This window comes from Colius striatus, chromosome 20 (genome assembly GCF_028858725.1).
Source record: "Colius striatus isolate bColStr4 chromosome 20, bColStr4.1.hap1, whole genome shotgun sequence".
NCBI classification, from domain to species: Eukaryota; Metazoa; Chordata; class Aves; order Coliiformes; family Coliidae; genus Colius; species Colius striatus.
Window position 1 is genome coordinate 5,962,281 of NC_084778.1, and position 23,986 is coordinate 5,986,266.

Genomic DNA, 23,986 nt, shown 5'->3' on the forward strand with positions numbered 1-23,986 from the left:
GTAGCAGAGTTAACGCACCATTAGCACTGCACTTGGCCACATTAATGCATTTTCAATCTGAAACAGTGAGCTTTCCTTGGATAATAATAGAACCTGATATGTTCCAGAAAACCAGCTACCCTGGATGCAGCCACACAGCTTTGAAGCAGCTTTTCCACTTTTACCACTTAGGAAAAGAAACATTAGCACCTGGAAAGACTTTTTACTTGGGAGAAACTTTGAATGATGATTTGCCTCTTGACTGTTTTTACAATTGGACTTTTCTCCTGCTAAGAGGCCAGACTGGAAAGATTTACTATCATCACACTGTACACAAGGGAACCTTAAATTTTTCAAGGGACAGTTGCACAGATAAGTACTGAACTCCTTCTGACAGCTTTTAAAGGAACAGTGACCTATTTATGGCATATAACTCTCACCAGCTCAGCCACTTCAGTGAAACTATTATTTGGTGTAACAATCATACCCACATACTACAATAAGCACATTAATGAGGATAACAAAAAATATCATCCTTTACTTCTTTAAACATTTACACCATCAAAATATCCTCCTCATTATTTGATTAATTATTAAAGTTGTTTGTTCAGGAGCACTACTTTTCTTCTGTAACTTCTACTTGACCTAAGAGAGCCATTAATGTTTTGATCTTGATGGTACAATAACAGACAAATGTCTGTTTAATAAAACCTTTGTGGCTTTTAGGGTTAGTGCTTTTTGTGTGCTTTCTTTTGTTTTTTATCCTCATAACGCTGCTAACTTCCTTTAGTTGCCTGAGTTTGATACATGCACATATTCTTTTGTGGTCTTCATCCATGCAAGTATGCTACCTATTGCCAAACGAAACAGGCCTATCGCATGCATCATTCTGATATTTTCTTTTATTCTTAATGATTTGTGTTATGATGTCACCTCCCTTATTGAAGGACCATCAATTCCAACAGACAAACATGTATTGACAATGAAATGCAGTAATTTCTTCATTTGGTGTTCTACCTTTAACAGGGGAATCATTTTCCACAACTTCCATAAGGTACCTACGGACGTACAATGACTAGTAACAGTAAAAGCTGGATGGAAGCATGCATTAAAGTAAGCAGCATAATGATGGACTTTGACTACAGTCACTGCATCAAACTCTCTCATCAGGAGTACAAGATCCTCCTGTAGATATCCTGGGTCTTCTCTTCTGTCTGAAAAACATGCAGTGAACTAAAAGGGTGTTCAGTTTTGTGTGTCTTGCAGAGATGAAGGCAGAAGCATCTTTTTTTTCTATTGTATCTAGCAACAGGACAAGGGGTAATGGGATGAAGCTGGAACACAAAAAGTTCCATTTATATATAAGAAAAAACTATTTTACTGTGAGGGTGACAGAGCAGTGGAACAGGCTGCCCAGGGAGGATTCTACAGGAAGACGATACTCTGTTCTACTTGAACTTTATGATGCTCAGCCTTCTAAGCCATTTTCCCTCAGAAATTAGGGGATGTCAGCCTAAGTAAGAGATGCTGCTTTGTCACTTGACTCACAAGAACGTTACTTCCTGTAAAACACAGACTAGGAATTTTCTGTGAAGGAAAGCAATACATGACAGAACAATAGAAAACAAAGAGACAAACTCTTTAATGCTTTATACTGTTTAAACACTCGATAGTCCCATTTCTCCATCTGTAGGTGGATGATAGAGGATTCCAACAATTCCTACTAGTGGTCATCACAACGGAAGAAACTTGTATGTTTTAAGCTTCTTAGATGAAAGTCATTGGAGAAGCATATTCTCATGTTCATACTGAAATAATACTTGAGAAATGGAAAATAGACCTATGCTTACAGGAAAGTCAAAATAAGAGAATTGTATTCATTACTGAAATTTCACACGTCCTAACACACAAAGAATATATAGAAAACATTCTTACCTTTTATTGCAATGTAGATCATAAATAGGAGTTTTGAACTGTATGGACTTGACCATCTCTCCCGTTCGCAAAGAGTAAAGGTCCACACAGCAGTAAGGTGGGCTTGTGCTAAAATGAATAAATAAAAAGATTATAATGGAAAGGACTTTTTTTGGTAAAATTTTATTTAAATTATTTCAGTCTCCCTTTATTATTTAGCACACTAAATGAAACATCCAGCAATCTCAGCAGAATGTTGGAGGACAAAGGGCACATATAAATCTTCTGCATTAAGAGAAGGTATGATGAAAATTAAATTAAGATATTCACAATGGTTAAGAACCTGTACCATACATTCAATTATCAAGCACTTAAGTTTCCTTTGTCACACAATAGACTTTGTAAGGCAGATCTGACCAGCAAAAGAGAAGTCATTTGATGGGCATGAAGAAGACTACATTCTAGTTACTTAAAATATATTCCCCAGTGTACCATTTTCCTAAGGGGAGTACTTATTTCAGCTCTACACAACAGCTGAATCATATGATATGATCTGATAGAGGCACATTACACAGAACTTACATTACATCTCTGATGGACTTTTGTTTGAACTGTATAGATCTTTTCAACTGCTTTATGTCACTTTTATCATTTTAATATAAATAAAGCTCTAAGGCCTTTTCTTAATAAAAATACTTGCTTTCTCTTGAGAGGGAGAAAGTGCTGAGTGTTCCGATAGGGTTTGAGGAAGGTAGTGGTGGAAACCATTTTACAAGCTGAGGAGAAGCTTTGATGTGGCAGTTCTTTTCCATAACACCTTTTTTCCCATTCAAGAACGCATTAAAATGTTGGCTACTTCTAGGTCAGTGAATATGAAGGAGCACAAATTGCCAGCTGTACAAACAAATACTAAGTATTGGTAAAAGAGGGTGTTTCCCCTGGCCTGTATCTGTTTTATTTTACAGACTTTAACACAATTCCTGACACAACACTGGCTTGTCTTTTGGATCTGCTCAAGCTGCTTGAGAATTTTCTGGAGAAGTGAAGTACAAATGCCAACTGTTTACCTCAAATGCCTCAAGATGATAAAATGTTACATACAGTAAGTATGCAGCAGAGCAACAATAGACAATATATGCACACAAAGATGATGGTCAAAGAAATCATAGAAAAAGTAAGTTTTGACATTTTGCCTACTGAAATTCTTCCCAAAATTTTTCTAGGCACATATCTCAGCTAATAACTAGAGGGTGCTATTTATTACTTTATGCACTTCAAAGGCCCTTCAAAAACACTTTTGAAACGATGAGACTCAAGCCCAGTTGCTTTACACTAAACGCTTACTGCTGCTAGAAAACATGGACAACCACAGCAAGGTCTACCTACAAACTTTCTTGATTTAAGCACATTTATTACCTATAGGAAATTCCAGAAGCTGGTATTGCTAAAAAGATTTTAGCACAACTGACACCAATTACTATTTCCATGCAAGCTTCTATTGAACAGTTCCAATTTGATTTGACATGTAGCTAACCTACATGACCACAACTGAAGAGCATGTAACTTCTACTATGTACTGCACCAAAAAATGGGTATTCATAATAATTATTATTATTATTCATTTCAGTGACAGCATTATGTCATACCTTTGTTTTGGCTGATCGTGGTAAGATCCTTCTATCAATGTTTTTTTAAATTACACTGGCTAAAACCCAAGAACCTGAGTTCAAGTACTAATAGACAAGTAGCAGTTTGGCCTAGGCCAGAAGTACTCTCAACTTCTACCTAGCTCTTATTCACAAGTCCTCTTTCCAAATGTTATCTTTCTTTAAATTCAATGGTACACTGCAAACCATAACCAGAAAATAATATGTATGCCTGGGGTTTTTTAATAGTTTTCTAAAATAAATTCAAAGATTTGAGGATACTCCTGAGACCTGATACTACTGAGATCATCACAAATAAATGGCAATAGCCAGAAAAAAGTCACACTTGTAGTCCTTTCTTTTTCCATAAAACTAGTGCTCCTGCAGCACAGATACTCGGTGTAATCACAAGTCTTTAGATAGTGAGAATGCTTTCCTGGGAAACTCCCTTTTTTCAGCAAAGTGCTTTATCCATCTACTATGAAACTAAAAGGGTGGAAGATTGGAAATATAAGTGGTTGCTCTTTATCAGTCTTCTAAAGGTGGACAGGAAAAAAAATCAGTTTCAATAAGCAGAAAAGATTTGTCTTTACCATTTTCTTCTAGTTATTTTAGTTCCTCTTCCTGTTCAAAGTAATGGCTGTTACAAACCTCATTTGCTACTGAACACTCTCAATTCATTGGACACAACATTCATTAAATTAGCATCATTTAAATTTGGAAATTTGATTCCAAAATCTGTGTATCTAGATGAGTAATGACACAATTCATAATGTCACATTCTTTTCTGACCAGGCCTCAGTAGCAAATCAATAAAGAAAAAAAATCAAGGATTTTTCATTTCCTTGTTCAACAGTACCCCACACAGCAAGGATTCCCCAACACTGCAAAACTGCCTTTCTTTTTCAAAGTCATTATTTCTCAAGCATTCTAAAAGTATGGGTCATCTGAATGGTCTTTCTTTACTCTCCTTTACATCTCCTCAGCTAGCAGCAACATCAATTCTTCTAGAAGAGGAAGGATACTTTCCTTGCCCAGCCTCCAAAATGAACTGGATTCCATTTTAACACATTTTAGCATATTAAATCAACAGAAATAACACTTTTCTCCTCTAGAGGGAATTCTCCCCAAAGTTAGTTCACTGAAAAGGCTCAGTGAAAGGTCTAACAAGCACGGAAGCAAGAAAGGAAGGAGAAGCACATGAATTAAGCAATGAAAGATGTGCAATAGGGCTGTGAAAGCTAGAACTGGCTTGTCACCACAGACTTGCAGCACAGTGCAGCATTTCTTGACACTTTATAATCTCTACTGAACTACTTCTAATTCCCAGTCTTCTTGAAACAGGGAATTCAGGGATTTGTACAGTCCATGTTTCAGATTACAGTGTTCCCTTTAAAAATCTAGAGCCCTGGATATACCTTTTAAAAGTTAAGACATCTCAACTCCTTTTAACTCATTAAGAATTTTCTTCACTCATTTTTAAAAAAGTATGTAATCAAAAATTAAATATAACACCATTTTTAAGAACAATAACATTTCTGTAATCAATACATTTACATTTTAATTACAAAATCAGAAGTATCCAAACAACCAAAGAACACCACCAAAACCACCACAGATTGCAAGATGGAGCCCCACAAACTTTCAAAATCATCTCCTGACAATTGGAAGTTCTCAAAACCTTAGAATTGCACAAAACTACAGTTCTGCATCTTGCTCTGTTTCAGGAATAGTCACAAATATGCATTTCATCAGAGGATCATATAGACATTGTAAGTAAGCATGCCTGCAACAGACTAGTTGATGTCCTATCTAAGCCTAAGCTACTATTTGGAAGAAAACCAAGCAAGAGGACTTCTAGCTAAGAAGCTTTTCTTTTAGAGAGACTGGAGGTTCATGTACATCTTGTTGATGATGGCTCCAAGCATATTTCAGTGTTATCAGTGGTTATGGTGATGTAAAGAGGAGGGACTAAGACATAAATGTGAAAACAGTTTGGTTTTGCTGTCTTGATGTTTGGTAACAACATCAAGTCTATCACCAAAAATAAAATCTCACTAATTACTCCCACAGATTATTGACAAATTTTCATTATGTATCCTGATTGTTAAAATAGCTGCTTAATGCAGAGGTATCAATGACTTCTTTAATACTAATGGATACAAATTCACCAACAACTTAAAAATGCTGGCATTAAAAAAGATACAAATACACTCACTCTTGTATCTTCTTTTCTTTGACAGTTGCAGTGCAAGGATACAAGAAAAATAACAGATGCCTTGTACAGCTGGCACTTGGCTACATCTGTGCTTATGCATCAGGACATAACCATCACCTCTTCACAGATTTGCTAGCTGTGAGTCACACAGTTTATAAAAGCTTTGTGTAAAATGTTTGCATACAGAGACAATATACTGCATAAAACACACACACTTTTTATATAAAAAAAATGAGAAGACTGATGGAACTAACACAAAGCCAAAATTTTCTGTGTGTAGAAAGACCTGCTTATAAGTGTTTTATTTTCCTCCCTGCTGCCTCTCCCCTCTCTGCCACATGATAAACAACATCCCACTCAAGGAGAGAGTGGACATCAGTTACAGAATGGACTCAAGAGTCCAGAAAGAAAAAAAAAGTTTGAGACATAACATTTAAATAGAGCTTTGGCTGAGAAAGCTGACCACCAGGCCTTCATCAAATTAGCAATGAGATGACATGAAGAGATTACATGGACCAACCTAACAGACAGAGAAAATCAATCACTTTTCAAGAACACAGCATTACAGGGATTCTAAGCAATATCAGTACTATAAATAACCTACCAAATCTTGTCACAAAAAGTTGTTCTAAAGATGGGTTAACGTCAGCTTCTATTGACTCAGTTGTTATGCCTCAATGTCCTTTAGTAAAGACAACATTGATATCTGCAAGCACTATAGCATTCTCCACCAAGAGTCTCTTTTTGGTAACTGTACTTCACGTGATGGAGTAAGGGAAATAGCTTATTTCCAGCTGCTATGTATAAATTGATCCTCATCTGAGGTGCCACTCTGCAGTGTGCTGCATGTCCCTCTCGCCTGTTGAAACTGCATTACAATGAGCTCCATCCTTCTCCAATTACATGAAGAATTAGATTACATCTGCCTTGTTCTGTACCCTTACAAGGCAGTTTCTTTCTGTATTTACTCAGGACAAATATTGCACATATCAACATCAGATTTTCTAGAGTAATCATTCCTTTCTTTCTCTTTCATAGTTTCCACATTAAAAAAAATATGTTTTTATTCCTCTGTCATGTATCGACCTTCATCACGTGCAAGGCAACAGAAAGAGTTTTCTATAATGAAAAAAGCATTAAAAAACTTCCACTCATCACAATACTTGATCTAAAATATGACAAAAAAAGTCTTTCTTTTTTAAAATTACTTTTGGTGCCTTTAAGAAAAGGTAAAAATATTAAAGTTTAGACTGGGATAATACTCAAAAACCCTAATAGTACAACAAACTCATATTAGGCCCAGCTTTAACAACCTGTGGGGTAAAGAAAAAAAAGGCTGTTTCTGTAAATATTAACTTGTCAGGTGTCTTAAATGGAATGCAGCTTCATAACTTACTTTACAAAAAAAACCAGCTTATTTCATTGTCAAGTCAAAAGAGACCATTACATCACCTAGACTTCCCGTCTAATGCAGGCCATTAAGTTTCACCTAGATATCTTTCTTACACCTAGCTCAAAAGCTTTAAAAGCAATTCAGCCCTGGAACTGAACAGCATGTCACATATAGAAAATAGGAGAGAGAAAAGTGACAGCAAGTCCAAGGAACTGCCAGGACAAGGTATGCCCATAAGATCCATACAGCAAGTTACTCCAGAAAGGTTTTTTAAAATTACTACTTTATAAAGCACCAAATCTATTAATAAGTTATTGGTAAAGGAAAAGCTTTCATACAGGAATGACAGTGACACATGTACAAGTTTCTAAACAGCAGTGCAGCGGTTAAGATTATTCTGTGACCTGCACTAGCTGTGGCTTCTCTCTGACACGTTATAGAAGGGGAAGAAAAGCAAAACAAAACCAGAGCACACAGAACAGAGTTAATGAATTGTATACTGGAAAAATTCCTTCCCGAACTTTTACACTGGGAAGTTGAAGCATGACATTTGATTATGATCTTTGTAGTAGTATTATTAGCATTTTGTGACCACAAAGGCAATTCTGTTCTCCTCAAGGCCCCTGAAGAAGGTTTGCTCAGATTAAACAGATTTCAATACAAAAAGGACCATCATGTCTTTCCAGGCCATGCACAAAATGTCCCAGAAGCTCCCAAGAATTTTTTTTTTTCACCTAATCTTGTCTGAAAAGACTTCAAACAAGTCCTCTGGTTTTATGTAAGTTGTTCCAACATTTAGATAATTTTATTTATATGAAAATACTTCTTATTGCAAGACATAATTTGTGCACGTTCTGCTCTTTAGCATTTACGTCTTTGTAAACATCACAAAAAAAAAGCTCACTGTATTTGGTTATCTTTTGCTAAGTCATCCAAAGCAATCCAGTCACTAACTGATCTGCAGTAAAATTAAAAGTCTTTTAAGCCTTAAGTTGTAAGGCTTGTTTTCCTGGCCTAGCACGTATTTGCAGTCTTCCTCTGAGCTCTCTTCAGTATTGCAGTATTTTCACCTTCTTTCTGGGAGGCACACCAGAAGAAAACTTTTTAAAAAATATTTAAAGTATTACATTATTCCTTCTTTAAACACCACTGCAGACAAAGCTTTCATTAAAACTTTCACCGTCTAGTCCCCTAAAATTCCCTGTCTCTCTGCATCCAAACTTTTCACAATAAAAGCTTGAAAACTCAACCCAAAAGTAATTTTCTTACTTTTATTCATGATACTTAACAGATTTCTTCAAAATCAGAAAAAGCAGAGTAAAATTTCTAAGGAGATGATACTTCCCAAAAAACTGTGTGTAGCAGTGAAACACAAAGTAGCAGAGACATTTTAAGTGTACCACAAATTGCAAAAAGCATGGAAACACTTCTAAATAATGAAAACCTGCACCAATCTTAGACATGTTACTAAATCTAATCCCTTAAATATAAGGAAGGAAATTATTTGATACAGAACTAAAATATTTGTGTTAAATACCAAGAGGTACAAACTTCACTATTACATCTTCCTGAAATATTTTGGCCAAGTCTATCAGCCTAGTAAGAAAAGTTCCATCTTCATAGCTCACCATTTTCATAGTCTCACAGGCATGTCACAAAAATATTTTCAAAAGTTAACCGACTCTGCAGAAACCACTTTGCTACAGGAAAACTGCAAGTCTCAGCCTGAATATCTCAAAAAGACATAGTGAAAAAACCCACATTGCTTATGCGTGGAAAGCAAAAAAGATGGGATTTGTGTGACTGTGCCAAAAAGACTACTAGACAAAAGTTAGTTTAGCCATCTGTGTGTACAGCATGCAGGTAGATCACTAAGTTTTGAAGAAAGTAAATACATAAAAGGTGAACTAACATGCATCAGTTCCTGGGTAACACTATTTCAAGCAGACAGAATAAAGATGCAAAGAACTGGTAAGTACCACTCCTTTTTGATGAAAACAAGTATCTGAAGTCTTTATCCCTTCATTTTACCAATTCTAATGTTTAAAACCTGCCTTAATCATTCACTTCTTTTTTTTCAAGGTTAAGAGTATTTTGTTTCTGTAATTTCATAAGTAAAGCTCATTGTATAAACTCATTGTATAGAGTTTAACTATTAAAACAGTTCAGGGCTGACTTAGGAAGGACTGGTTTCTGTCTCCATGCATAACTCCAGTCGTGGTCTAAGAGACGACCTGAGGCTTGACAGTGGTCTGCTGGTCCTGAAGCTTGTCAACCACTGCTGGAAAGCTGTCAGTATCTTGTTTTTCTGTTTCTGCAGTGACATAAATCCCAATTCTCTGGTGAAAATAACTATCTTTTGCCATGAGGTGTGGTACTGTATAAATCTTTCCTGCTTACAAGCAAATTTATGTTATCATAATTAGCTGCCCAGGTATAAATTAATTCTATAAATTATAGATGACAAATGTGTTGAGCAACCATGTTACATCATATCAATTTAAACCAAAGCAGTTCCCATTTTGTCTTGAGCAAAAATGACTCTTAAAGAAGCTAATCTTCATTAAAAGGCAAAATCTGTAACTAAATAAATTACATGTCCATATGATTACAAGCTTTGTAACACTGTTCAAACAATACTTAACTGTAATAGCAGAATAAAATAAGCTTATTGTAAAGCAAGTAAATTCTTTGTCTTCTTCTTCATGTCTATCCTATGTCTATGTTACTATTTGTAAGTGCTTTTAAAATGTTCTACCTAGTCCTGTACATATTGTCCTTTTCAAGGGCCATTACATACATTTTTATAATCCAGTAACTTTTTTAATCAATATAAGTAAAGAGCTATGGTAAAAGATAGGCACCTTTGGAAGAGATTTAATAAATTGTAATAAAAAGCCAATTTCATGGCAGGGAACTGTTTGCTGTTTATTTCTACACTCTCTGTATGGCTAGCTAAGGTAAGGAAATAATATTTGGAATTCACTGATTTTGAGCAGGAGAAAGAAGACTTTTATCTGCCTACACATACTTCAGTTTCTATCCTATAACACAAGTCTCAGTTTCTTCCATGAGATCATTTTTTTTTTAGTTAAAAAAAACCCAAATAAACAAATTCAACTCTGTTTTCTTTTGCCTTCTTCTCCACTCTTTTGTCCTTATTTATCACATATTTACTATGCAGAGTCTTATACCTACAAACTTCTGTGAAGCTGTTCTAATTACTGTTCCATGAATCAGTTGTTAAGTCCTGCTTCTAAGTGGCAAAGTCAACACTCCCCTCCAGGAGATCAAGTGCAGCCACTTACCGTAACAATAAAGCATAACGGATATACTACACATGTGCACCACAAATGGGCATAAACATACCAGACACAAGAAAAGTCCCAATTCTAATGGTTTATTATCCAAAAAGCACTAGAGGAAGAACATAGGTGGTAGGGGGGGAAAAAAAAGACTGTGTTGCGTTAATAATTCAAGAAGATCCTAGGATGGAGTATTTAATATTGACTCATCATCAGACAAGACATCATAACTTTAGAAGACAATACACAAGCTTCATACCTGTGAGAAACAGTTGCCAGCCCATTCCTATAGTATTCATTCTGAGAATTTCAGACATGTCAAATGCTCAAACCAAAGTACTAAGGGGCAAATCTGCAGTTATATTGAACTGTATAGTTCCAGATGTTGCTACTTCTTTTTAAAAGGTGCCAAAAGATGACCTTAGTTTCAAACAATACATAGAAAGTTTTCCCTTAAAAATATTTAAGAAATGTTCCATTTGTTGATAAGTACAAAATTATCACATACTAAAATAGAAAATCTATTACCAGCAAATTAGTTTGGAAATTGAGTTTTCTGTAAGAGAATAACCCTGCGTACTACTCTTCTCCTAGCACAATACACTCCATGTTTCTTTAAAGAGATTTGAATACAGAAAAATTATCACCAAACAAGCTTCTAAAAAAAAAAAAAAGCATATACCACATTTTAAAGGCCAAGTTCCAAGCACTTCCAACAGTATCCACTTTTGTTCTAGTTAAATCCTTTGCTTCCCATCTATAGTCAAGGTATCACAAAAATTCTGTCATACACCAACAAGGAGAAGAAAACTGAAGATTTGTTTTTAATCCACATATTGGAATTATGGTAGCAGATACCATAAGAACAGTAGCATCAGCTAAAAAGAGAAGGTGAATCCTAAAAAATATCAACACATTTAGCAACCTCAAATTACTCTTCCATTTGAGGAGCAGATGGTTCTTCCCACAGTCTGCATTACCAGCAGTATGTAACATGTTTCTACTATTGTGTTTTCTGCCCATAACAACATTACTCATTCTCATCATCAGAACAGACTTTCTAGATTTGTTTGGGTTGTTTTTTTACATTTCAAATTGCATGAAGCTAAATAAAGCCATGCAACAGCCTTCAACACAAACTACCTCTACGTACCACAGCATGTTGTATTACATTGCTTCATTCTACAGCATGTGGCATGTCTGTCACTGAAGTGTAAAATATAGCACAAGCTGGCTTCTCAGCTGTGGCATGCTCTTGCAGAGAGACCAGAGTGTGACACACTTTCCACTTCACTGAGGCATACCACATGTTACAAAACATAGCTGTCCCATCATATTTCAAGTTAGTTAATATAGGAAGATTAGCAGCATCTCAAGAGATTTGTTCATCTACAAGGCTTACTTGACCCTATCACTGAGGAAAAGTACATCTGGAGCTTCACTTTAGAGATCAGAATCTTTTTTTTTTAGTATATGCTGGACTAGATTTTGTTCTTGCATGTAACCAAATGGTCCTTTTAGACGAAAGTTATGAACCTGCCCTGGCTGTCCTTGATCATTTTATGAACATACACTTAACTGGGAAAATCTCCGTAAATCCTGCACCTCATGAGCAAAGATTAACTTCTGAGTAGAATACAACTGCATTTGTCATACTTCTATCAAAGATTAACCTATGATCAGCTGATTAAGCTTATGATCTGGTACATGTGTTTACTCCAAAAACACAGAATGAAATAAATTTAAGAATTGTCTTGTCCTTCTTACTATCAAATGAAGCAGAACTCACACCTAAAACAAATACATGTAATTTGTATCATAATCATTGCCACACTAATCTTCAAGATCATACAAGATGGACCAAAGTTAAAAAATGGCAAAACTTTTTGCATATCAAGAGATGATCACATGTCACAGCTTAACAGAAAAATACCAGATTTCTGGGAGCACAACACTGAGAGCAAATTTATGCTGAAATACCCAGACTAATATCACTAGGCATGGGTAGAACCCAGAACATTTTGTGGAGCCACTTACAGTCTCATAGCCACAGTTAGCCCTACATTTTATAAACTGCCAATATGGATAAGAATCTAAATCACTAGCAAAGGTTTCTTGCTTTCTTTTGAGGCTTTTTTTTTGACAGTACATTCTGATCAACAGTGTATCAGAAGATAGCAAGGTCAATATAGATGGTAGTTGATTACCACAGCGTATGTAAACTGATTTGATATGCTTGAGGCATTGTGTGTTACACTTGACTAATAATTGGACCAAAAGCTAAAACCAATCGAATCAACATAACTCATTCCTCTGAAACACACTGCAAAGCTTCTACAAAAATACAGACCAAATCTTTGCTCAGCTATTGTGTCATGTTCCTCTACAAGCTGTGTATGTTAAAGGCCCCAGATTGTGTGTGACCAAATACTCAGTAATCAATATTTTAAAGGTGTTTTTACCTGCAATTGTTAACACAATTAAGGTATTGTGAAGGGTCTAATATTTTATCCTGTTGATTCTTGTAACAAATTTCTTTAGATTTCAGTTTTTCTTTTCTGTGCTTTACCTTATGATTCATGGCTCTGACAGGCCTATTGGCCTCTTCTCACATGTAATCACCGCAAACAAAGGCCAAATTAAGCAAGAAGCTCCACGCCCGCCTGCCCCGCCATCCCAACTCCCCTGCAAAACCACTTTTTGGATTCAACATTAAACACAAAACCTTGTACCAACTTGTTTTACCTAAAATAGGTTTGCCATTGGTGTCATTAACAACATAAGCAGAAACTAATGGGATTGGGCAACACTTCATCACCTCTGTATTAAGTAGCCTCTGCCTCAAATTGCATGACAGCAATCATTATAGGACATCTTTCAGTTGCTCCTGAGTCTAATAAACCTTAATTGTTTATACGCTAGTATATGGTTCAAATTACAATTTTTGAGAAGCTTGAAAACAAGCCCATTTCCAAGAAAGAATTAGAGAGTTTTAGAGTGCATATGACTGAAGTTGAGCAGAGATATGCTTAGATCTTATAAAGCACTTGAAAAACACTGTGAACAACAAAGCCACTATGAGCTTCTGGTCACATGAAGTTGGCCAAAATTATTTGTTCTTACATCTTGATTTACTTTATGATTTGATGACCACATTCTACAGATATGCAGAATTTTCACTGTAACTGAACTCACTGAAAGCTGGTTTGAACTTACAAAATAGTACCTGAACAAGGAACCCTGTGAACAGCAAAACAAGTGGCCTGCTTATCTTTAAACTTCCCTTAAGGTTGAGATCCTACATGAATTGCTGACATCAAAAAAGGGTTACCTTAAGTTATAGACTTTCTCTCAGTGAAGCCACCGATATAGCCACCTCCCTTTACTGGATAATTTTCAATAAAATTTGGAGGATTTTCATAGTTAAAATGTGGTTGATATTTCCACAATTGCTGAGGAAAGGCACACAGAAATATTGCCTTCTCAGTCACTGAGACAGTTACCTAATACAGCAGATGGTGAAATGGGAGATGCCGTCCTTCACACTGCACAGGCAAAACTGATTAAAACTTTCAGAGTTAAGTTATAAATTCCTTATTTGTAAAATGAGGTAATTATACTGTACAAATATTCCATTAATAATTCAAATGACAGGCAATTTTTAAAACAAGTTTGTGAGCATCCAAAAATGTGGTAAAGAGTCTCTTCAGCTGATATTCTGACTATATTACCTAGTCAGAAGTTAAAGAAAGACGGGATTAAGCAAGATTGGGTTTTTTTTAAGAACATGCCTTACAGCTTTTTCAAAAGAAGGTCTTCTAAATCTCTATTCTGAATTACTGAAGACAAATTTACTGCATTACTGACCTTAAATGCTTTGTAAATTTAACATTTTTAAGCTCCAAAAATATATTTACTCTGCTTCAAAAAAACAGTTCAGAACTAAAGAAAAAGAGTAGTTATATCCTTTTAGTAATGGATTACACCTCTTCTATTTTAATTACCTTTTTCCATACTTCAAAGACTTAAAAGAATCTAATCCATACACGAATGCTTGAGCTCGGCAGCTCCCTTGACATTTCCTCTGTATATTAAATATTAGTGAAGAAAAGAAAGAAAAGAAAAAGGATAAGGACTCCAGAGAGACCACTGTAAGAAATAAAATAGCATTTAGTAACAGATGCAAAGCTCAAATACTGTTAAGTTGAAGTGAGTTACTCAAGTTGCAGCAGTTGTGTAACAATACAGATATAAGGGCTGGAAGTTAATGCAGTTTGTAATTAGCTGCTTAAAGTATGAGCATGAAGCAACAGCCACTATTTAAGAAAAAGATATTAAACAGCATCTATTGAGGACTCGGTATCTGATGGTGTCAGTATCCTAATGAAAAAGAGAACAACTTGAATGACCGTGAAACTTGTAACTGTTTTGCAATGAACTTTAAATCCTTCTAGTGGATATAACATAGAAATAACCCTAAAACATATAAGAAAAGAAAATATAATCCTCAACTGTTCCCTGAGTCTATGTCACGTTGATTTATAACAGTTATTTCTAAGACAGACAAAAACACACAGATGCAAACAATTACTCTATTTTTGTAGGCAACAAGTGAGGTGGGTGGTAACTGAGAAATTTTGAAAAATCCTGTCACAATATTCCGTTTTTTCTTAAGTTACCCTCCTCACACAACAAACGCTCGCCACATCAGAGACTTTCCAGGGCCTGAAGGGCCACTTTGATTCCAGACCGCTGCAGGCATTAGCGGGGACGTAATTAGGGTAAAAAGTTCAACCACAGTTCCATGTCTAGAGTGCTGCCAGAAATAAATTTCCTCTCATTCACTGGTTTCTACTGTACCCTCCCTGAGAAACATATTGAAAACACATTTATCTTTGTAGAGTTTGTTCCTCTTCTAATTAACTTTATAGCGTTTACAGTATTTAATAATTTAAAGTGGAATTTAAAGTGGCCCTGGAACCAGCAGCTTTGCCTGTAATGGCGCTGTGCATTATCTTTTCCCTGTAGTGCTTCTTTTGACAAGTTACTCAAGGAAGGTATGTGCTCCAGCTGGTTTTATCTGGCTGTGCATTTAGCAAACGGCAACTTCCTTCCCTCCATCTCCTCCCTGTATCATTACACATAGTGGGGGGTTGGATCAGCAGTAAAATGAAACTATGCCTCAGCTCAGAAATCCACTCTCCCAAACCTCCAAGCTATCCCAAGTATCACTCAGAAAAGGTTTATCTTCTCACAGATTAATAAATCAATGCTTTAGAAGGTCAAAACTACCCGTAGTTCTCACCAACTGGTCAAAGTCTGACCTCAAATACTCCTTTTCTTCCTTCTAGTTTTGATCCAAGATTAACAGTTTATTATAGTTCAAAGGTTGTTTCTTGCTGCTATAGTTCACTCAGACAAACATTTGGTATATCAGAAGAACACCAGATCTTTCCTACACTTGGTATTTACAAATGGAAACACCACCTTATTCCCTTAAAGCTGTATCTCCCAGCATTTTAATCTGTGAGAAAATTCAGAGAATTACCAGTAAACACTATTTAAACATGACAAAAATAACTGAAGTACATTGATACAATTATAGAAACAAGTTACAAGAAAAAAAAAAATCTGGGATCTGAAGAGCTCTTTTTGAAATGAGGAACATTTGCTATCTTTAGCACATAACAATCAAATTCAACATCACTAAAAGGAATTTAAACTACTTTACTCAGAGGTTGAGTCTCTCAGGGTCTTAAAAAGCTACCATAGAACCTGTTAAGACTAAACTGATTTTTCCTACAATAACTAGAGAGAATAATGTTCTTCATCTGCTAGAATGGAAGGAAATCTTTGCAAGGCAGTTGACAGCACAGCACACTTTGCAGTTAATGATGCTTTACAGGTTTTCAACAGTAGAAGAGCCTTTGGGATTCCATCTCTCAAAGATAACAGAAATGAGAGAGCTTTAACCAACTTCAAAGGTTTTACTACACTTTTTAGAACTAAAAGAATTAAGTTTCCTCTCTCCAAACTTGAACTTTTACATCCTAGACAGTATACCATTCTATGATTCTATGACAGAAAATATGACTAAATTGTGCATAGTCTTCAAAAAAAAGACCACAAATATTTAACAAACTTCATAAAGTCTATCTCATGGTGTCCAATACAATTGAAAGTTATAACCATCTGTCCAACTCATTTTTATGTGTCATTTGAAAAAAAATGTTCTGTATTTTCTCTCAAGTGGACACACCCTTTACACAATCAATTGCATGATCAAGTCTCTGGCATAGCCAGGTGAGTCCATGGCATAACCGCTGCATTTTGAACAGTATTACAGTAAAAATATTCCAGGGACAGTCTCTCTGAGCAGTGTGAGAAATGTGAACAAGAACTTCATTCATCACAGATAAATTTTCTTCTCTAGGGTGATCCTTCTGGTAAGCTTTGCTGTTTGTCTCTGACAAATCATTTCACAGCTAGCTAATTTTAAACATTAAAATCCACAGACACCTCAAACTGGACACTGGATTTTAGCATCAACTAGTTACTTGGCCAGATAAGGAATGGGGTCATGTGATTCCAGAATATTAATGTGAGAAAATATTAATGCTTTATTTATTTCTCTTCTTACTCATGCAAAGTTGCTTTCTACCTAAACCTTAAGACTGCCATAAACGCATTCCTGAGTTTAACTTGTGTAAGGTTAGTAGGTTTTAATGTATAGTAGCCATGTTAATAAAGCATGCTTCCTGAAATTCTGTTGCCAATTGTTTTGCCTTGTTAACTGACCAGCAGCAAAAAAAAAAGCTGGCTAGCCAAAGCAATACATTTTGTTTCCTCCAACTACTCCTCCTTCGTCAACTTGCCCTCATTTCCTTTCTCCTCCCATGATTAAAAAAGATTACCTCTTGCTTCTCATGCTCTTAAATGACCTCCTTCCAATTCTTCAAGTCATCCAAAATTTTCCATTATTTGACATCATTAAATGAATATGTCATTCTAAAAATATATGCTAGAAACCTAACACATGTCACGGACTGGCTGCATAGGCTACTGACTGAGGCCCTTCACTCGCCACAACGTAGAAGGCTGGAATGACTACTCACCTCAAACGCTTACATTTTAGTCTCGTATAACTGATCTTTCAATTCACTGTACTCATGTAGTTATCTGATTACTATACATGCCTATTATTCTAATCCTGATGTTTCACCACCTAGAAAATTCACTAATATGTACCCAAACCCAACAGTTCTTTTTGTGTGTGTATAAAGATTTGTTTATCTTATCACCAAGAACAAAGTAAATGTGTCTGTTCAAAACTCCACATAACCAAAGTTTACGCAGATGCTCTTTCCTTTTTGGTTTTCCTTTAATTTGCAAATCTTGTAATCTAAGACTGAAGTTGACTGAACCAACATCTAAACCAGCAGAGTTGTATCAGCCAAAACACACAATCTGTTTCCCATTTATGTGTCAAGACTGCATTCTTTTGGGGAGCTGTGAAAACTATTGTTTTGAAAAGATTATATAGTGAATCACAGAACGGTTTGGGTTGGAAGGAGACCTTTAAAGATCATCTAGTCCAACCCCCATGCTAGATATTTCAACCATTTTACTAGATGGAAAAATTGACTTCTAAATACAAAAACGTGTGTATCAAAAGCTAGTCAGAAACTCAGATACAAGGCACACACCACAACTCAGATACATCATTTTGTTTAGAAAACAAAAATTATGTTTGCCTGAAATCAGTATTTAGATTTGTTTCATTCCTGAATGGTTTTTTTTCATTGTCATTTCAGGAATGAAACAAATCTACACACTGATTTCAGGAAAACATCATATTGCATAATGTACTTTTATACTCACCTTTGTTTCATAATGAAGGAAAAAAATCCTAGCATATTACCACAGGCACAATTATTCCTTAATTTCTTTCCATGAAAGTACAGGGTACATTAAAGGGATAGCAAAAAATACTGAAGTTGTTCAATAAGTGATATTTTTGAAGTTATTAATTCATGATTACATGAAAATTCTTTGGATTCCATACTGAAAAATATTCTCCATCCAAAAGAATATCTTTTCATCCTATTTTCCTCATAATAATGCATTGCAATGTATTTACTCTACAGCTAAAGGAAAAAAAAAGAAGAATTTCCTGATGGTAACCACTAATGCAGACTGGTGGTCAGAACCAGGAAATCCCAGCTCCGAAACTGAATATATCACTATCTCATTGATGTAGTCCTAAAAGATAAAATACTATTAAATGACAGTGCGTTGGATCTAGATAAAAAACTACATTCTATCAGATTTGTATTATGTTAATGGTTTAGCACCTTTAACTGTTAAAACTTGTTCATGTAATCGTCATAACTGCTGAATTCGAATTTCTCAAAGACTTTTATGCATGTGAATATATGTACACGAGTCCATACAAATCACAACACATATCAACACATTCATAAATACAATCACTCATCTGTCATGCAGAACTGTGTGCATACAGTACTCAGAACTCTTCAGCACATAGGTTTTCTTATGGTCAAGAACAGCATGGGATAATTTACAGTGAGTCCTAAGCTGTAATGAAGAATGATAAAAACTCAGTAGGTTATTAACAAATCAGGTGTAATATGCACTTATTGTTCAGCTTCCATGGAGAAAATTAACAACTTCAAAGCACTTTCTAAAATAGGTACTGAAAAAGCACGCTATATAAATGCTTGCCAGGGAAAAGATACAGCATGGGCCAAAAATATTCATTAAGTCATGGTGTCAGCCACCAAATCTTCCAAAACATTAACTACGGCCCTCGTTTATTAATAACAGATAAAAACAAGAACTTACTTGGAAATGTCAAAATTACCAAGAATGTTGAAGGAAAAGAGGAACAACAGCTACAAGTAGAGCAACCAGAAGTCAGAAATTTTTAAGAACTGCTAGGAAAAATCTAAATGATTATCAAGGCCGAAGAATTCAAAGCTTTTGTATTCCCTGGAATTATTCTTCTTGGTAAATGATTCTGACAGATTTTATACAATAACCTGGGTAAGATTTGCATAGGAAAAAGCCAGAGAACTGTTGGAAGTAGCAGCTGCACTTGAGGAGGTGACATATTTCTCCTTGAAAAAAGTGACAAGGTGGTGTCCTAGTAAGGATGGAGATAAGGGTAGGGCTGTGCTGGTGGAACTGTTTTCTTTTGAGACTACATCTTGCAAAAGATAAAGACATTGGCCCTATTGTGATAACAATGTCCAACCTCATTAAATTTGTACTAAAGACAGACAATGTAGTTTAATGTATCAGTATAACAGATTGTGTGTTGGAAGACTTGGATTTCACCCTTAATCTCCTTTGGGCTAGTTGCCTTTGAGAAAAGTCATTCAGTCCTTTAGACACTTGGTTTACCTTTCTGCTCAACAGGAAAAATTTTCGTGTCAGTGCTACATCATTTCACTGATTATTTCCCTTGCCATTTCAGTAGACAGAATAGGCCTCCTTTTCCATGCACATTTCCAGTAGTGTGCTGACAGCTGCAGTATATCATGACATAGCCAGCATAATCTCCAAAGTAGGTGAGAAGATTATTGTAGTGAAAATCAAGTGCTTTGGAATAAATATTCTAGAATAAATGCAGTATTTTCTTCAGACATATGATTAAACAAGGTGTTTTATCTGTCCACAACCATTCAGATGTACAGAAAATTATGTTAAGCACAAAACATCAAGTTAAAAACAGAACTAAAACTGTTCAAAAGCCATTTGTAACATAGCTATTTTAATGTTCTACATAAATTCATCTTTATGAATAACAATCATCATAGAAATGTAACAAAATTGTCTATGAATGTAACCAATGAAAAAAGAAGTGCAACATTCGAGCCAATTTAAAAGGAATACATCAACAGTGAAACTCACAATCCTTACAGCTTGTTCATTTGTCAGATATCTCAGCTTCTTCTAAAGCAAATGTATGAAGGAAAGTTTTTTCCATCCATCATATCTTTTATATATATAAATACACTGTTTGGATTATGACAGAAAGTCCTCTAAGAGTAGTATTTTTATTACCAGTTACATGCACTCTTATTTAGAAAAAGTTAGTCACTAGATTGCACTTATGGGAAGGGGAAGGAGAAAAGGCACTAAGAACAGTTTCGCAACTTGTAAACATATCAATCGAAAGACATTTCACTTCTGTCTCCTACATGGTTTCGGTTTTAAACATTTAAGACCAGTAACATTAGTATTGTAGTTTAATACAGTAATAATATATAGAGAGAAATATAGAGAGACTTGATAGTCTTTCTCCACACCCAGAGTGATTAAGTTCTTAATTGAAAAGGGTGTGGCACAGAATTAGCCTTACTACCATAAGAAGATTTACTTCAACTGTTTAGCCTTTGAATCGCTGTGTAGAGGATTACATTTGAAAAGCAAATATTTTCCTGTAGGTATAGATATAAATCCTTTGCATTGTCTGAATCAACATATCAAACACACAAAATATCTTAAGGCTCTCTTTTATAAGAGAAGCAATACTACAGTACTGTCCAGAGGGCATAAGACAAGACTGTTAACTTATTTTTCTAACTAGAAGTAGAGTTCACATGTATTTTGCTAACAAACAGTGAATGACTGTGACAATGAAATTGCTTGCTGCTTGTAATTCATTCAGCAGTGACTACTGCTTGAAAGCATCCTTTAATTACTTTTGTAAGACATAGATATTACTTTAGACACTTCTCAGTAATAATTATGACCAGGATTAATATCTGAAAAGGTTAATTGTAAGATAGCGATTACACTGAAAATGAAATCAATTCAAAATACCTCTTCACTATTTTACATCAAGAGTCTCTAAAAACCTTAAGCCATAGGCAAATGTGTGCTGACACACTGAAGAAAACTTTAAAAGCACTTCACAGGGTTATCCCATTAGCAGAAAAGGAATAGAACTTTAAAGCTGTAATCTACTGTCTTTTAGATTATACTATAATCTATATATTAGACTTTATTCACAACAAATAGTCTTACCCAGAAGATCCGATGCTTTTACACACACCAAGAAGGGGTCGCTTCTCAGAAAAATTATCACATTTCTGAGCACCTAATGAGAAGGAAAGAAAGAAAAAAAAAAAGCAGTACACCATTATGCACTGTTGGTGTCACTTTTAAAGTCCAGGTGTATATGTTGTGGTGGCCCAAAATATTGGAAGGATATTGAATATATAAAAACTCACAAAATTCACAGCCTGTGCAAGATTACTGATAGAAATACAAATAATAGGTAGAGTCATGAACACTGGAAGAATTGCTCTTGCAAGAGACAGCAATGACTAACAAAACAAGTAGCAAAATCTGGGCAGGATTTAGGAGTTACTTGCTACTCATTTCATTTGGGACTAAGGTTTCTGTAACAGGTAACGCTCACTTCTAATTGTTTTATAAAAGTTGCCTGTAAAAAGGCTTTCACAAACTGCATGGATTTCACACACTGGTTTCCAGTTTATTATATGGAGGTAGAAGTAGAGTCAAATGGTCTTAACCACAAGAGCTCAGAAAGAGAGCAGCCACTTTCTTGCATGTGACAAGCTGTGCTGTTAGTATTTGCCCAAACAGTCTTCAGTAAGTTCCACCACGAAGCAGTTTAAACCTTTAAGAAAGCAACCTCCAACAACTTCCAGAGAGACTCAAGCTACGCCTGCTGTTCACTTGAAGTGCAAACACACCAAGCCCAATGTACTTTTAAGGTTGGCTTCACCAGGTTAACACCAGCGTAGCCCCAGCAACAGTTTGGTCTGGACTCGTCTCTGCTCTAATTCAGCTGCTGAGACAGTTCTGCCTGCCCTGGGATCTGTGCAGAGCTTCGCAATTAGAACCAACCTTTGTCTTCCCAAGCTGCAGTCACACTTTTGCTTCACAAACATCACATTGTTAAACACACCATGCTTCTTAAAACAAGATTTTCAAAGTTTTGAAAACTTTGCCTTATTTCTACATAAACAGAAATAAAAGTGAAATTGAGCAGAAAATCTCTCTTCTACTTGTGAATGTTTTGAAATTCCAGAATATATTTCTACTCAACATAAATAACAGAATAACAATCAACTCTGCCACTGCTCCTAGATTTCTTCCATTTTCCTTCAACTTTTGCCTTTTAAATTAACTATCTATAGGTCTGCATTTGTGTGGTGAATAATGGAAAGGTTTTTTTCCATTACAGACTAAATCCTTTGATCTATGAAGAATATTAGAATATAGGCTGTTCAAAATTTAATTCACAAATACTAGTGTACTGCACTAAATCAATTACTCAAAGGCACAACAATTAACAATATACATTTTCACATAACAGACTCTGTTAATTATTAATATCTCAGGTACTTGCAATTAATTTGTAACAAAAACTCTTCAGTGCTCTCATCTGTACAAGGATAAGTCTTCCCTCCTACACATTGGAGTATTTATAAAGTCAAATGGGTCACATCAATAATTTCACCATTAACAATAGCTTTACAAGTAACCTAAAACAGACAAATGTATTTTCCTTTTATTCCTATTATTTCAAGGGCTTTTGAGTCCTACCTGTACTGTATGTACTGACCTGTAAATTGATAAATGAAACATACAGTCTTCTTAAGAATCTGGCAACCAATTTGTTTTCTTTAATACAAGTAACAGATGAACTCCATTTGTTTCTGTTCACTTAGCTAGTCTCTAAGCATCAAGGGTGAAATGCTGACTACCAGGAGTTCTGACATTGATTTAAGTGGAACCAGAATTTCACTTTAAGTATTTAACTATGCTTCTTTTCATTTAAGCTAGGATATATTAGAGATATGAACTCATGTGTTTCTTTATCATCTAGTTCTAAGTTTAACAAGTAAGGGAGAGCAAGGGGAAGAAAAGTGGGAGTCCAGGGAAACAACTGTACAAAACCAAAAGGAATACCAGTCTTTAATACATATTTGCAACATTTGTACAATGGGTGCTTAAACTTCTGAATTCAGTCTGTAATGACTGATATCCTCATTTTAAAAAAATCCATTTTCTACTTCAAATACATACTTTCAGAATGTAAATATTAATACTGTAGAAAAGGATCATTATTTTGAGGACTCTGCAGGGCATTAAATCAGGTTAATAGTGGTGCCATTCATGAGATTGCAAAGAGCACCATGTGTTGTTCTCTGCAATGCTTAATGGAGTCAGCAACCCTTTCTAGTTCTGCAGTGGAATTTAATCTTCCAAGTTGTGGTGGATTAATTTTTATTTGTAAAATTGTGTTTATTTGCATGTGCGATGTACTGACGTTGTGCACACCTGCTCCAAACACAGTGTTTAACAAAATGCATCAGCATGATGGAAATGAAAAACAGCTAGCTAAATCTCTCAAATATAAAAAGTATTGAAATCCTGTTGCAAAGTCTTTTTCTTAAACTCCTTTTATTCTAAATCCTTTTAATTCTGTCATATAACACTAGAGCATTTATAGAAAGCTGAAAATCCT

General features: G+C 35.3%; 1 protein-coding gene across 10 annotated transcripts in view; it reads right to left on the minus strand.

Annotated features, from left to right (window-relative positions):
• Positions 1–23,986, minus strand: part of BCAS3 (BCAS3 microtubule associated cell migration factor) — a 344,925-nt gene that overhangs the window by 298,412 nt on the left and 22,527 nt on the right. For all 10 annotated transcript variants that reach the window (XM_062012154.1, XM_062012155.1, XM_062012152.1 and 7 more), the window contains 2 exons: positions 21,511–21,583; positions 1,915–2,022 (listed from right to left, as the gene is read on the minus strand). In XM_062012154.1, the coding sequence (XP_061868138.1) occupies positions 1,915–2,022; positions 21,511–21,583 (181 nt within the window). The remainder of the gene's footprint in view (positions 1–1,914; positions 2,023–21,510; positions 21,584–23,986) is intronic.